General features: G+C 44.8%; 1 protein-coding gene and 1 long non-coding RNA gene across 3 annotated transcripts in view; one reads left to right on the top strand and one right to left on the bottom strand.

Annotated features, from left to right (window-relative positions):
* LOC148326379 (uncharacterized) overlaps positions 1-2,222 on the bottom strand; it is a 12,097-nt gene extending 9,875 nt beyond the window's left edge. Inside the window, exon 1 of the long non-coding RNA XR_015846176.1 lies at positions 1,860-2,222. This is a non-coding gene — a long non-coding RNA (uncharacterized LOC148326379). The remainder of the gene's footprint in view (positions 1-1,859) is intronic.
* kctd1 (potassium channel tetramerization domain containing 1) overlaps positions 1-14,928 on the top strand; it is a 16,424-nt gene extending 1,496 nt beyond the window's left edge. The window contains exons 1-5 of one of the 2 annotated variants that reach the window (XM_088311352.1): positions 5,454-6,425; positions 7,297-7,475; positions 9,701-9,845; positions 11,607-11,912; positions 13,909-14,928. In XM_088311352.1, coding sequence (XP_088167478.1) covers positions 6,186-6,425; positions 7,297-7,475; positions 9,701-9,845; positions 11,607-11,912; positions 13,909-14,073 — 1,035 coding nt within the window. In that variant the 5' untranslated portion in view covers positions 5,454-6,185 and the 3' untranslated portion in view covers positions 14,074-14,928. Of the gene's footprint in view, positions 1-5,453; positions 6,426-7,296; positions 7,476-9,700; positions 9,846-11,606; positions 11,913-13,908 lie in introns of those variants that run through there. The other variant, XM_088311353.1, reaches the window with a different exon arrangement.

The raw sequence follows: 14,928 nt of genomic DNA, 5'->3' as shown, positions 1-14,928 counted from the left end.
AAAGGGCCAGTTAAGCGGATGCAGATCATCACCTCGCCTCACCTACATGTAACATAAGAAGCCGTATAGCATAACAACATAATGTAAGACAGCATATCATAAGATAGCTCAATGTACCCCATGATTGCCGATATCATAGCACACTTTGTATAAGGTCAAGTTCATTGGTGTCGTTTTTTTTCTAATCACTTTTTTATTTAAACTTGTTTCATTAAAATGTTCAATTAATCACTTTATCCATCCATCCATTATCCGATCCGCTTCTCCTCAAGCGTGTCACGGGCGTGCTGGAGCCTATCCCAGTTGTCTTCGGGCAGTAGACGGGGCACACCCTGAACTGGTTGCCAACCAATCGCAGGGCATGCAAAGACAAACAACCATCCGCGCTCATATTCACACCTCGGGGGCAATTTAGTGTTCAATCAACCAAACATGCTTGTTTTTTTTTTGGGGGGGGGGGTGCGAGGAAACTGGATTACCCGGAGAAAACCCACACAGGCACGGGGAGAAAATGCAAACTCCGCACAGGAAGGCCGATACCTTATTAGGTATAGCTCAACATTTTTAATTGACTCGGTCAGAGCAATATGGGGTTCAACGATACGTTTATGCCGGCGGTTTGCAGTGGTGCGGAACTGACATCATCGGTGAACATCAAACTCAAGAGTTTCTGTTTCTCATATTTGAGTTACGTTATCCATGGGAAATGTGACAAACATGCCTCAGAGTGATGCGGCGCAGATTCGTCCCCACATCAAACAAGGAAAAGTTTGATGGCAACAGTTTAGCAGCAGAACAGTAAACAACGTGATAGCGTATTGGGTTGCGGCTTTTGGCTTAAGCGAGCGCAACGTGTGCAGTTAGTCGTCTGTGCGGCGTGGACATTTGAGACAAAATGGCCGCGGGGCAGCAAAACTGAGACAACCCCATCCAGATTATGTAAATAGCAGTCTGCCTCAGTTTCCACTGAATCTTAATGCTCGGATCTGAAATGCTAATTGAAACATGCAAAAGCTCCACGATGTTGATCCCACATTCTGCGATTGCTGCGGCAGACAGGAAGTTGAGGCCAACGCCGTGGTACATAAGAGGAATTAACAGAAGGCCTGGTGTGGCTTTTCCGTTTGAATGGTTCTGGTTCTGATTTGTTCCATTAACTATGGAGCAACGTGATTCCACGAGTGGGATAAACAAGCAGATTCCACCAAATGTGTTTTGAAACAAGTTCTGGAAACTTTTAGTGTCGAAACAGTAAGTCTCATTCAGCAAACGCCATCAAGTCCGGCGAATTCAGAAGACTGCAGGAGTGGTAGCATAGTTGTTGCCTTATCGTCGTATTGAAAAATGAAGCATGAAGTCATGCTGCTGGAGTTTTATGCTCTTCTAATAAAATATCGAGGAAATGGTTAACAGTTTTCACCATGAGTAGTAAATAAAGAATGAAGAACATTGAGTAACCGCACCAAATGTTTCGTGAAAAATCGGTTACAGAAATTGAAATTCACTACAAAGATCATCAATCCAAAATATATTACGAGTGAATTATTTGGTTCATGACTAAGAGTCTTATGCATTTTCTTTCTACAAATAAGCATCACTTGTGCTAATTAGCACCCACATGGATGAAATCCGTTTTCTGAATCTGGGACCTTCAGGCTTTTTTTTTTAAGGGTCAACTATGTACAGAAAGAAAAATGCTCAATTCCCATGCGTTAATCTGCAATCTTTCTTCTAATTTTGAGAGTTCGAAGACAACCAGCTTTGGGACTCACTAGTCTTTGACGATGTAACTCATGATGCAAGTCGCATTCAACAAAGCCGTTTAATCGAGCAAGTTACAAATAAATGCGTAAACGCACCGGGAGAAGCTTCATGACCCAAAACACACTGCCAACGCAACACCAAACCAGTTGTCTGTTGTAGTACCAAGAGTGACCTGTGGAGGGAGCACAGCATCGCAGAGCATGCAATCTGCGGGAAAATACAAAGAAGAATAAAGCGCTGCTGTCGCTGTAGTGCTCGTCGAAACAACAGAAGAAGCTAGGCTAACTGTTAGCTTAAATTGCAGTATCAAGTTATCCTTGTCCTTTTTGGGTCTTTTCTGAGTTTGATAAAAAGGAGGGAAAGCTCAATTGTGTCCGGATTATCAGCATGTGTGTGGGGAATTATCTGACAAACGTATCGGTTGATGAGCCACTTAAATGCGAGGTGGACATCATCAGTGCATGTAACGCACACGCAAGCGTCTGTGTACCTCCGCCGACTCAACAGCACATTGCGCCACATTGCTACTTGCTCCCGCCCACCCGGCATCCACTTCCCTTTCAGCCTGCTATTTTCCATAATGCCTCACAGATTTTACACTCAATCCACCTTTGCGATGACAAGGCTTTGAGGAAATCCAATTCCACCGAGCCGTTTTCAGAACTTAACTCTCCACGGGCGCACTCGTTGCTCTCCAACTCGCACGCAGGCAGCATCATCCCCGCAAATTAGTCAGGGAACAAATTACCTGCATTCTGAGTGTGATCCCACGCACTTTGCCGGCTGCCTTACACAGGTCGCCTTTTGAAGAGCAGCCATGTGATTTCTCTCTGCCTCTCTCTCATTTGCCCCGCAGCTCCCCTCTGCCTTCTGCGAGGGATCCTGGAGTTGAATTTTAAAACTATGCATGGCTGCCGCCTGCCTGCTTATCAGCGCGTGCACAAATGGCATGCAAATCAGACCGGGATCACACAGCACATTGCGGGCCCGCACTCAAAGGCAAGCTTAATTGCTAATTGGGTAGTCTTAGGTGTGAAACTCACACTGCCAGCAAGACGAGCCAGTGCGCATGTTTTAAGGCCACTGTTTGAACTAATTAATTTCAATCGGAGTGTTATTAAAATTGGTGTACTCCCCCCCTGCCGCACCGCACGCCTCGCCCACCCTCCCTGCATTTTCAGTGCGACAGGCCAGGAGACTTTTAAGGAGTCCTGAACAATTCATCGAATTCAAATCGACATCGCAATGAAGTAAAAGGCAATTTTGGAAAAGGCAGAGGCTGCAATTTGGGGAGGGGAAAAAAAAACGAACAAAAAAACCAACTGCTTGGTGGCTTGGCTGCATTTTATTCATATAGAATCGAATATTTTCGTTATTTGTATCATGTGTAGATACATTTCCATCTTTAGAAGTGAAGTGGACATATTTACATATTGTTTCACAAAAAAAGAAAATGTAAGCGGGCTCAGAACATTCAGACACGTCATCCCATCTCAAACGACAAAGTAGTAACGTCATATCAAGTATAAGTTAAAGTATAAATAAAGCATTAAAATAATGAACAAATGGCCACCCTCATTCATTCATCCACATTTTCGGTGCGTCTCTTGAAATGTTCTGAACTCCTGTTTCCATGCCAGTGTTGTATATAATCAGAATCAGAATCAGAAATGCCTTTATTGTCATTGTACTCAAGTGTGAAACGAGATTAGAGAGCTCCCCTCTCCAGTGCAATACAACAATAATTCAGATAAATATATAAATTAGATAAATAAGAGAATAGTTAGTGCAATGGAAAATAATACTGAATAGGATATATAAAAACACATCACGTTGCTGTTCTGCAAGGTACGGGTGGTCGTGTGTGTGTGTGTGTGAGTTCAGAATGGAGATGGCTCTTGGGAAGAAACTGTTTCTCAGTCTATTGGTCCTTGATTTGATGCACCTGTAGCGCCTGCCAGAGGGCATCAGGTCGAACAGGTGTGAGTTTGGGTGGGTGTTGTCTTTGACGATGTTGAGAGCCCTTCTGAGGCACCGGGCGGTGTAGACGTCCGACAGTGAGGGGAGAGGGCAGCCAATAATCCTTTTCGCCGTTTTGACCGTCCTCTGGAGCCTCACTCTGTCCGCCTCAGTGCAGCCGCCGTACCAGGTGGAGACGCAGTACGTCAGCAGGCTCTCAATGGACGAGTGGTAGAAGGCCAGCAGCAGCTTCCTGTCCAGGTTGAATTTCCTGAGGACTCTCAGGAAGTGCAGACGCTGGTGGACCTTCTTTACCACTGCTGTGGTGTTGTGAGTCCAAGAAAGGTCATCGGAGATCTGTACTCCCAGGAACTTGAACGTGTGGACCCTCTCCACACACATGCCTTCGATGCGGAGCGCGGGCGGCACCGTCTTGTTCCTCCTGAAGTCGACGACGATCTCCTTTGTTTTTGCAATGTTGAGTTGCAGTCTGTTGTCCTCGCACCAAGCCGTCAGTCTCCGGACCTCCTCTGTGTAGGCTGTCTCGTCACCTTCCGAGATCAGACCGACCACTGTCGCGTCGTCAGCAAACTTGACGATGGTGTTGTTACCGTGGGCCGGGCTGCAGTCGTAGGTGTAGAGGGCGTATAGGAGAGGGCTCAGCACGCATCCTTGAGGGGAACCGGTGCTCAGCGTACGGGTGGAGGACGTGTAGGGGCCGAGCAACACAGTCTGGGGTCTGTTGGTCAGAAAGTCCTTAATCCAGATGCGTGTGAGGGCAGGGAGGCCGAGAATGTCCAGTTTGGCGACGAGGATGTCTGGGATGATCGTGTTGAATGCCGAGCTCTAGTCCACAAAGAGCATCCTTGCATAGCTCTGCTGTCGTTCCAGGTGGCCCAGCACAACATGCAGAACAGTGTCGATGGCGTCCTCAGTGGATCTGTTAGCCCGGTATGCAAACTGGTAGGGGTCCAGAGTGGGAGGAAGTCCCTGATGTGCTGGAGAACCAGCCTCTCGAAGCACTTCATGATGACTGGCTGTACCATAAAAATAAGACTTTTTTTCCCAGTTGTTGATGAATAAGAATGTGTTCATTTTCGTTCATAATCTGCACTGGTTATCTTCACTCGGATCGCGGAATCACAGGGCTTATCTAGAGGTCACATTCACAATTAGGGGCTATTAAGAGTATCCAAAAATCCAACCCAATTAGGAAGAATATTAATAATCCATCCATAAACATATAGAAATGAACACAATATATTTATCAGAGTACCCGTTTCATTGGTACATAAATTATACCAAACAATTCATGAACACTTATTTCTTTGTTGCTATGGTAACACTGTGCTTAAGTCACACTATACGATAAGTTTGTAACACTGACATGGAAACAGTAGTTCATACAATTTAGTGAAATATAGTGCAGGCAATTACTAATTACATTGGTCTGCATAAAAAAAGACTAAACAAAGTGGCCAACAACATTCTCTAGGGCAGTTTCGGATGTACATTCCAAATATGTGTTTTCAATACCCCCCTCCCTTTATTATTTTTCTTTAAAAAGTGCAAGAAAAACTTTTTTTTAATGAAAATTTAATTTTTGTATCGTTGTGAGGCATATTAAAGCAGTGTAGGGGTACAAAAGTACTTGAATTAACTTGGCATTAATGAAGATAATGGATGACTTTATAATTGATGAAAGGGTGAACACACTCATGCAGTTAATACGCATATATATAATATACATCCAATAACAGTAGTAGTAGCTAGTAGTAACTAGCTAGTAGCCTAGCAACACACGCCCCCCCCCAAAAAAGCACATAACGAGTAACAGAAATGAATTGTAAAAATAAAAATATTTGTCTTACTTGTTTATTTTTTTTATGTATACTATACTTGTATTGCCAAATGACCATCCCGCGTTTATCACCATTCATACTTTCAGTACGTCTCTAAATGTTCTGAACTCCTGCTTCAAATGCAAGCTTCATCCCAGTAATACGCTTGTGTGCGCGCACGCGGGCGGGTGTCAGTGAAGCATCATCGCGAGGAGGGGCAGAACAAAAAAAAAGATGAGAGGGGGCACAGGTCAGCCATACAAGAAAAAGGTGGGTGGGTGTGGGGGTTCAGACCCGGCCCCCCCCCCAAAAAAAGGGTTGGGATTAAAAAAAAAAAGCGAGTATAGAAACAGGATTGGTTTGCCCGTGAAAATGCGACACTCGTACCTGCCGCCGCTGAAAGAGCGACAGCCTCGAAGAGCCGCGGGCGCTGCGATGCTAATGTTGTCGGGGGCTTTGACTTCTCCCAGCCATTGCGAGCGAGCTGCTCCGCCTGACAGCCACGCTCTCCCCGCGCGTCCTCCTCCTCGCATTCGAGCCGACGAAAAAGACGCGAACGGACGAAACGGGACAACAAATCAAACCTCGTGACAGCAAACAAAACAAACAAGAAAAAAGAAAATGGACGAGACGGATATCATGGACCTGACGCATCAGAAGGCGAGGAAGCGGCCGCGGCCAATCACCTCCGCGGACGAGGCGGCGGCGCACGCTCCGCTCAAACGAGCGCCGATGCGGGCGGCCGAGTGCCGGGAGACGTCGCTCATGTACGCCGTGCGCGGGGAGCCGCTGCCCGCCGCCTCGCTCAAGCAGAATGACCACTCGGTGACCTCCTCGCCCACCAGCGTCATGCCGGCGCAGGTAAATGCAGCTTTTCTCTGGGGTGGGGGGGGGGATTTTACGCATGATGCTGTTGGTTGGTTTGTTTTGGGCGATTTAGTTATTACCGCGACTTGTCAACTTTGTGTCCTATTTAGTGTGCAGCTAATGGTGTTTTTAGGGTAAGAGGGGGCAGTCTTACATGATTAGACCGTAACCCCCCCCCCCCCCTCCCTCGCTTCCCCTCTAAAAAAAAAAAAAACAATTTGCTTTTTGCCCTGCAGGGGTTGAGTGCTTGTGGATACTGGCAACATTCAGGTCAAGGTCGATCTGGGAACTTATTTCATTGTCTTATTTTTGCACATTAACGAATGAGAGGCAGCAGAGCGGTCATAGTGGTTAGCATTTTTTTACTTTTCCGAGGCAGCGTAGTGGTTTTGTGGTTCGCAGGTTTGCCTTGCATTGGAGAGGTTCTGGGTTTGAATTGTGACTCGGGATTTTGCGTGAATCCAGAGATGCCATGCAGACAGCTGCATGTGAACCGCAAGAATTAGTCATCATATGTAGCAAAAAGTAGAGAGCACAGTGATGTAGCGGGCATCATGTCGGCCTCACGTTTGAAAGGTTCTGGGTTAGAATCTCGGTTCAGGCCTTCCTGTGTGGAGTGTGTGCGTCAACAGCATTGTATGAAACAAAAAGTACATCTTAAAAAAGACTTACTTGTCACCGGCAGCTGATCTACCTGTGGTGAGCACCACTGCCTCACAGTTCTGAGGTTCTGGGTTTGAAGCTCGGTTCCGGCCTTCCTGTGTCGAGGTTGCTTAGGCTGCACCTCCTCTTCTACCCTCAAGAGGAGCGCTGCAGAAAGTGGAAGGATGAACTAATGAACGGCAAGCGGAATGTGTGTTAACAGGACAATCGCTCCAGTATGTCGCGGCCCATGATCACGCGCTCGCCGGTGTCTCCGTTGAGCAACCAGGGCATCCCCACACCGGCGCAGCTCACCAAGTCCAACGCGCCGGTGCACATCGACGTGGGCGGACACATGTACACCAGCAGCCTGGCCACACTCACCAAATTCCCCGAATCCCGGTGAGTTTTCCTGTGTTGTTTGATTTGATGTACAATTTGGAAAGTGCACTACCTGGTTGCAACCAGCGGAGGCGCTGTTTGTTCACACTCAACCAGTTTTCTGTCTAAACAAGGACAAGATGACATTATGTGGAGACAGGAGCTCGGAAAGTTCCGAAAAAAAATATCAATCCCATTATTTTTTTAACAGATTACAGCGAAAAGTCATATCTCAGAAAATCCATATTGGTCGGAGTAGTTGGAATAAATCTTTATTTGATTATTCAAGTTAGGTATGAGAAGTCGACTCCTCCAGGCTGCGTTATTCTGCTTTGTACAAAGTTGGCGGGAGTTCGAAACATGCCTATAAACATTTAAAGAAAAAGACAAGTGTGTGTTTATTTAGTAGATCAAGAACATTTGGTCAAATCACCATCCAAAGTTGATTTAAATTGAATTTAATTTTCAGTGAGTCTCATGCTGCCCCGTTTACTGTCTCATGTCTCAATTGGATCATGCTCTTAAAAGTGATGAGAAGAACATTTAAATGTTCTTAACTCATGTTTCCATACAGCCCTCATTGTGCTTCCATTGCTTCAAGAAGCAATTAAGCAACAATTAATTCCACCCAGCTGACACAATTGTAATATTTAGATTATTTATGAATTATTGTTTACTTCGGCGTTGTCACTGCCCAGGCTTGATGCAAGTGGAGTTATTTTTGTGCTATCTGGGCATCTGTGCACGTGTCCAAATGTATATCATCGATAACGGATTTAAGCATGAAATCAGAATCGGACACTTGGAGCCGCAGTGTAAATCCAGTCGAAGATGTTGAGCGCGCCACGGAGGGTGCAGACAAAGACAACGTGCTGATTTGGACAGATGCCACAGCAGCAGTAAAAAAAGGCCAAAGGGCACAGGGCCATCTGGAGGCTGGGAGGTCGCTGTGGGCGACGCGCCCTCAGGGCAAGTAGCAGCCCACCTCGGGCACAGCGAGACCAGCTGGTCCTGACCTCTCACAATTTCTTTCTTTTTGCTTCATTATTCCACTCCTACTTACTTACTTCTTGCCTCTGCACAATAAAGTGCACGGTATGCATTAAAGAGGATAGAGTTGAGTTTTTTCACCATTTCAATTGCCCCCGGGTGTTTCCATATGCTGGTGAATGTATCATATGTAAACCTGGATTATGCACTTAAAAAAAAATAAAATAAAAAATATTAATTAAATTATTATTACTAGAGGAGATGACACAATGTTGATTATTTAAGAAGTTTATCTGCTTCTCTAAAATCTTGCTGTATTCTCAATTGTTCTAGCGTCATCATTAATGAAACCTCTTGTCTCAAGTTTGTAAGAAAGGGGGAAAAAAGCTGGCCAAATATATTGTGTGTTTCTGCAGCAGAAAATGATCACACAATTACTATGTACACAAAAACAATTAAAAAAAAAAAAAAAATTGCTACGAATGAACTCAACGACTTTCAGCGTTAGTTGAATAAAGTTTATACTGTCGCTTATTTATAAATAAACTCGTTGATTCATTTTTTTTTTTAGCTTGGTAAATACCTGACTTGTTTCGGCGGCAGCCTTTCGCCTTCTTTATCGTCATCGTCTCTCAGCCTTAGCTGCCCCAAAAGGTGCCTGGCATGAAATACACAAAGCACAAATGAAGCAATAAAAGGGAAGGACTCCCGTCGTCTGCGTTTTACTGTCTGGGATAATTCCGTCTGATATCGTCATCACCATCGCGGAGAGGCTTCGGTGTATAAAGAAAACGACATACTTCAAATCAATCTTCCCGAGGACTTGTAGCTGCCCACAAAGACGCCTGATGTTAAATACCCAAAATTCAGCTCTGAACAATGCCGCTGTTGTTGTAATACTGAACACGAGCCTAGGGGGCGCCAAAAGTGACATCATATAGCTTTAAAAGGCTCCATATTTCTTGTCTGAATGAAATTGAGCTGGATCTTCACCCAGTCCGACTGATGGTGTGATTGGTGGAGAAGTACAGGTTGGGATAGTTACTATGAAAATTTGTTGCATAACAGCGGGTCAGAAGTACAGAGCAGAATTTCAAAAATGGGCCGATACCATGAGATTTATTTTGTCATTTGTTTACCAAATAGCTATTACAAGTCAATTCCCCGTCGTAAATGCACGCAAAGATCAAGAGGCCATTTTCCGTGGAGATGCTGACACTGTCTTTGCCTCCAACATGTCTCCCGTCGCTGAACAGAATCGGCCGCCTCTTTGATGGCACCGAGCCCATAGTGCTGGACAGCCTGAAGCAGCACTACTTCATTGACAGGGACGGACACATGTTCCGCTACATCCTCAACTTCCTCAGGACGTCCAAGCTGCTCATCCCAGACGACTTCAAAGTAAGCCGACAGAAAAGCTCATCGTCCACTCAGCGCTTCTGCTCGTCGCCGCGCACAATGACATGCGCCTTTGGGTGATGTTGCCATGTTGGAATTGCTGCAATCATCAGGGCGCTTCCAAGTTAGGGTCCCATTGGCCAAACGATGAACGATAGGAAAGGCGGGTAACAAACAATTCTTCGTTGCGATACGCGAATAATTTGCCAAGGGTGAATTACACGACATGTGACCCATTAGTATTCTTACCATTTAACTCTTATGTACCATTCAGTCAATAATTACTTGACTTGCCCCTTGGGAGAAAGCAAAGACGCACATCATCTGATAGATTATCCACACTGAGGCTCCATCAGTGGAAAGTATGTCAGCTAAAATAAGCAAAGACAAAAGACAGGCCCGAGTCGAGCAGCATTGAGAACTCAAATGCACTGCCTTGAAGGCCCGGCAGTCCTCTTTGTTAAAGCAGCACTGTGGCGCCCATGTGACCCCGTCCGCATTTGTCTTGTCTAATTACGCTTATGTTACAATATTTTACACTTTGAAATGTAACATGTTACACTACCTATGCAACATTTTCATAAATGAGGAGGAATTCCAAAGTACGATTTTTTATTTTTTTTTCTTGCGGTGATTCACCTATTCACATACGAGAGAGTGAGAGAGAAGAGGGGGGGGGCTGTTGAATTTAAAGTGTTAACTCTGGAGATTAATTTCAACATTTTTAATTCAGTGAAATATTTTAACTCAGTTTTATTCCAAATTAATTTGCATGCTTTGCAAAACCTGGACCATATTAAGGTGTACATCTTTAGCACATCGCCTCAGAATGAATTAACTTGCTCAAGTGACCACTGGGCCTTGCAAAGCAACACTGCTGGAGCGTGTTGCTTGTGGGCAGAACTAAATGTACTGTAGAGGTTATGAGAATTGTTTCCAAGAAAAATCCCCATGAGGATGACTCTGTTTAGATCGTATTCAAGGATCAAACAAAGCTCTTTGAATTGAAATATACTTCATATTTGGTGATTTTTCCATTAAGTCAAAGATGTTATTCAAGTAAATATCGGTTACAAGCTTCACAAAAAATAGTAGTTGAAAAAAGTGATTAATCGCAATTAATTCTGAAAATTCTTTGCGATTAATTAGTTAAAATTAAAATCTATCCCTTGACAGAACTAATATACGTATTCGCCTCTACTTTTCTTGTCGCAAGGGAATTTTGAACATGTCGAAAATTTCCTCGCGATAAAAACAAAACATTAAAACTGTCGGCGACCTTGAACAAACCACGACGAGAACACTACCTGCTAAAACACTCGCAACTGCTCACAGCTCAGTGAGGTAGCGGCTTTGATGTTTAAAAAAAAACTACACATTGTTTCAAAAAATGTCACGCTAAAATAATTCTATGGCATAAGATTCGGCCCGAGAATAAAATGTAACTCCTGTAGTTATGTAAATTCATCTATGAGTAATTACAACCAATCAGTGGTGCTATAATGATTGACACGCGTGAAGAGTGACAGAAAAGCCGGACACGCCGTACAGAAACTCAAGAATCCATGCCGACTCCGAAACGGTGAATTGTGGAGTACGTCACTGCCATATCATTTTGAAGATTGTTCATCTGCTCGCTCAAATATTCCATAGATAAAGCTGATAGATAAATACAGCCTTGTTCTTCATGCTAAACATAGCGTTGCCCCGAGATGACATGGAATAACAATCACTCACTTGTGTCGTGCGCTTTCCCCCCCGCAGGACTACAGCCTGCTGTACGAGGAGGCCAGATACTTCCAGCTGCAGCCCATGCTGTCCGAGCTGGAGCACTGGCGCCAGGACCAAGAGTTGGGCCGGGTGTCGCGCCCCTGCGAGTGCGTGGTGGTGCGCGTGGCGCCCGACCTGGGCGAGAGGATCACGCTGAGCGGCGACAAGGCGCTCATCGAGGACGTCTTTCCCGAGATCGGCGACGTCATGTGCAACTCGGTCAACGCCGGCTGGAACCACGACTCCACGCACGTCATCCGGTTCCCGCTCAACGGGTACTGCCACCTCAATTCTGTGCAGGTAAGAACGGCTTTGGTCATCATATTTGCCGTTTTTATGGAACTGTCTAGAAGTGTTCTTCCGACAAATATTTTCTGTGATTAGGACATTATTATGTTACTACCGATTGGCTTTCGAGGTGCAACGATTTAATCGTTTATTAAATTAATCAATAATATTTTTGATAATCGAGAACTCTTTTTTTTTCAATCCCAAATTGTCCATATGCTCTGAATTTTAAGCTTCACAAAAGAAAATGTTCAGATTTTACGAACCAATTGGACTGGTCAGCGAATATTTACTTAATTTTTTTTAATCAGTTGATGCAAGCCAACTTTGCCCCAACACACCTGATTCGAATGATCAGCCGATCATTGATAAGGATAATGAGATGATTATTAATCTCATGTGTTGGAGGAGCGAGACATCTTAAAGAGGCAGGATAGGGCCTCTTGAGGACCAGCCGTTGGCACCCCTGACCTTTATCATCGGTCTCAAACTCCGATCCTCAAGGACTGCTATCCTGCCTCTTTTAGATGTTTCCCTCCTCCATCGTTACTGTCAGTTACTTGGTTTTGTATTTGGGCCCTGCCGTAGTCTGGCAACCAGTCCAGAGTGTACCCGGCTTCCCAGCTGGGATGGCCCAAATGAGGACAAGCACGGTAGAAAACTGACGGATGGCTTTGGCGGAGGCCTGCGTGGCAGCAAGCAGCCAGTCTGTGAGCAAACAGATTTTCAACTGCTTAAGTTCTCAGTTGTCATCTTCTACATTATTGAAGGAGTGGAGGCATATTTGAATAGATTTGGCATTGATCTGGACCGTCTGAAAAACACCCCAAAAAAACAACAAAACCGTCTCTGAAGTGAGTGCAAGAGAGAAACTGAGCGCGCTCCCTGGCAGCTTGTCCCCAGGCGGGGCCCATAATCCTGTTTGGTTATTAAAGCACGCCGGCGGTGGATGCTGTATCTGCGGCTAATGGAGGCAGGGAGAGCTGGGAGGGGGGTGGAGTGAAGGAAAAGAGGGAGGGGAGGGAAGGGGGAGGGCTGCCAGCAGTATGGGGGACCTTTGTAGTTTCGGCGGAGGCTTGGGCCTGGGGGGTAGGGGGGGGGGGGGGTTGAGCAGCCCACACTGAGCCAAGTGCTGGAGAGAAAGCCACACTGCTCCCTGGGGCCTCTTCGATGGAATGTGATCCTACAGGCCCCCAGGACACGTCTGTGGACGTCTGCGAGGCAGCTCGCTCACAAACATACGTAGACCAACACAAACACACCACCAGCACCAACACACAACAGGCAACAATGGGCGAGAATACCAGGCAGAGACTTGATGCGAGTCTCGTTGAAATTCCAGTTGTTGGTTTTTTTTTTGTGTGTGTGTTGTGCGGTAAGCATATTGTGAAGAGACTTTGAAATTTTCTGAACTATAGAGCGCCCCTACTGGTGAAGGAAATATCCACAGAAAAGCCGCACCGTTGCATTAGCCGCATTGGTTCAAAATCGTGGAAAAAAACAGTCCGGAAAATACGGTCGTATGGATGGGCTTGTCTTAAAGCAACGTCGTCAAAATGATTTGAGTGTGAAATGGTTTGCTTACAATGTGCACATGACATGAGCTACGGGAAGTTGAACAAAGAATTATTCAGCTGAATATGACAATGGCATTGAAACAGGAGTTCAAACCTTCACCCCATTAAAACGAGTTTTTAATTTTTTTTTTACATAATATATACTTAAATTAGGGGTGTTCCGATCAGATTTTTTTTTTTTTGAGTCCGATACAGATCAGCCATGAGTGAGATCGGTTTCTGATCGATTCTGAAACCAGTTACATGGATTTGCTGCAAATTATTCAATTTTTGAGCTGCTCACAAACAATTATTTTAAGAACCGATTAATCGTTGAATCAGATTAAAAAACAATATTAAATTAAAATGTTTACTTTATTATAAAAAAAAACTTATTTCAAAGCGTTTTCTTTTTTCTCAATGAATTTCTGACATGCCCTTCCTCCTTTCAGGTTCTGGAGCGTCTGCAGCAGCGAGGCTTCAAGATCGCCGGTTCCTGCGGCGGAGGCGTGGACTCGTCCCAGTTCAGCGAGTACGTTCTGAGGCGGGAACTGAGGAGGACGGCTCAACGAGGAGGACCCAATTCCAATAGGATAAAGCAAGAGCAGCTAGACTAAAGACTCTGCTGGACTTTTCCAGGCTCTGGACTCTTCTTCATGTTTTCTTCACTTGTTTTTATTTTCTTGTTGATGTTTTTGTTTTCTTATAAAAAAAATCATCTAGAGAATTAAAAAATAAATAAATAAGGAGGTGCATTTGCTGTGAGAAGATTTGCAACGTCTGAATTCGAGATTGCGAGGACATTTGTGATTGTCTACCCCCATAAAACACGATTGAGAAAGATTTATATATGTTGTATCCCGAAATAAAGTTTGTTTTAAAACTTTGAGCCTACATTAGGTTGAATCTGAGTTGAAATCGGCAGCACGGTGGAGTCGTGGGCAGCACAGATGGCTTATGTGTTGCGTGAGCATGTTCTCCCCGTGCCTGCATGGGCTAACTGAAGATGCTAAATTGTCCATAGGTGTGAATGTTTTTTTATGCGCCCCTGCCAGGAACTGGCATCCAGTCCACTTCACGCACCGAAAGTCAGTTTCGATTAAATATATCAGCAACTTTGTTAACCCTCAAGGACCACTTGAGTAGCCCGAGGGCTGTCGTAAAAATAGCGCAGCAGTGACATAGGTCTATTCGTGCGAGTGTGTGAGTGTGTGTTACGATTCTAAAAAAAAATTATCTCCACGTACCAGATAGCTAGTATAGGTCAAAGGTCACGACCAAATAAAAGCACCCGTGCAGAAAAGATGAGATGATTTATTACCATATGGTCAACAGCAAATTTCAATCAGAGAAAGGCAGCAAATGTTGCATTCACGTCAGGGTACGTTCAATGTCGCTAACGTCCCCCAAAAATTTGAATGTGTTCAAAATTCCCTTGCGACAAGAAAAAAATCGGAATAATGGTTTGGTCA

This window comes from Idiotropiscis lumnitzeri, chromosome 12 (genome assembly GCF_059441095.1).
Source record: "Idiotropiscis lumnitzeri isolate Australia: NSW breed Sydney's pygmy pipehorse chromosome 12, RoL_Ilum_1.0, whole genome shotgun sequence".
Taxonomy (NCBI): domain Eukaryota; kingdom Metazoa; phylum Chordata; class Actinopteri; order Syngnathiformes; family Syngnathidae; genus Idiotropiscis; species Idiotropiscis lumnitzeri.
The sequence above is the reverse complement of the archived record's forward strand: the minus strand, read 5'-3'. Positions and strand labels throughout refer to the sequence as shown.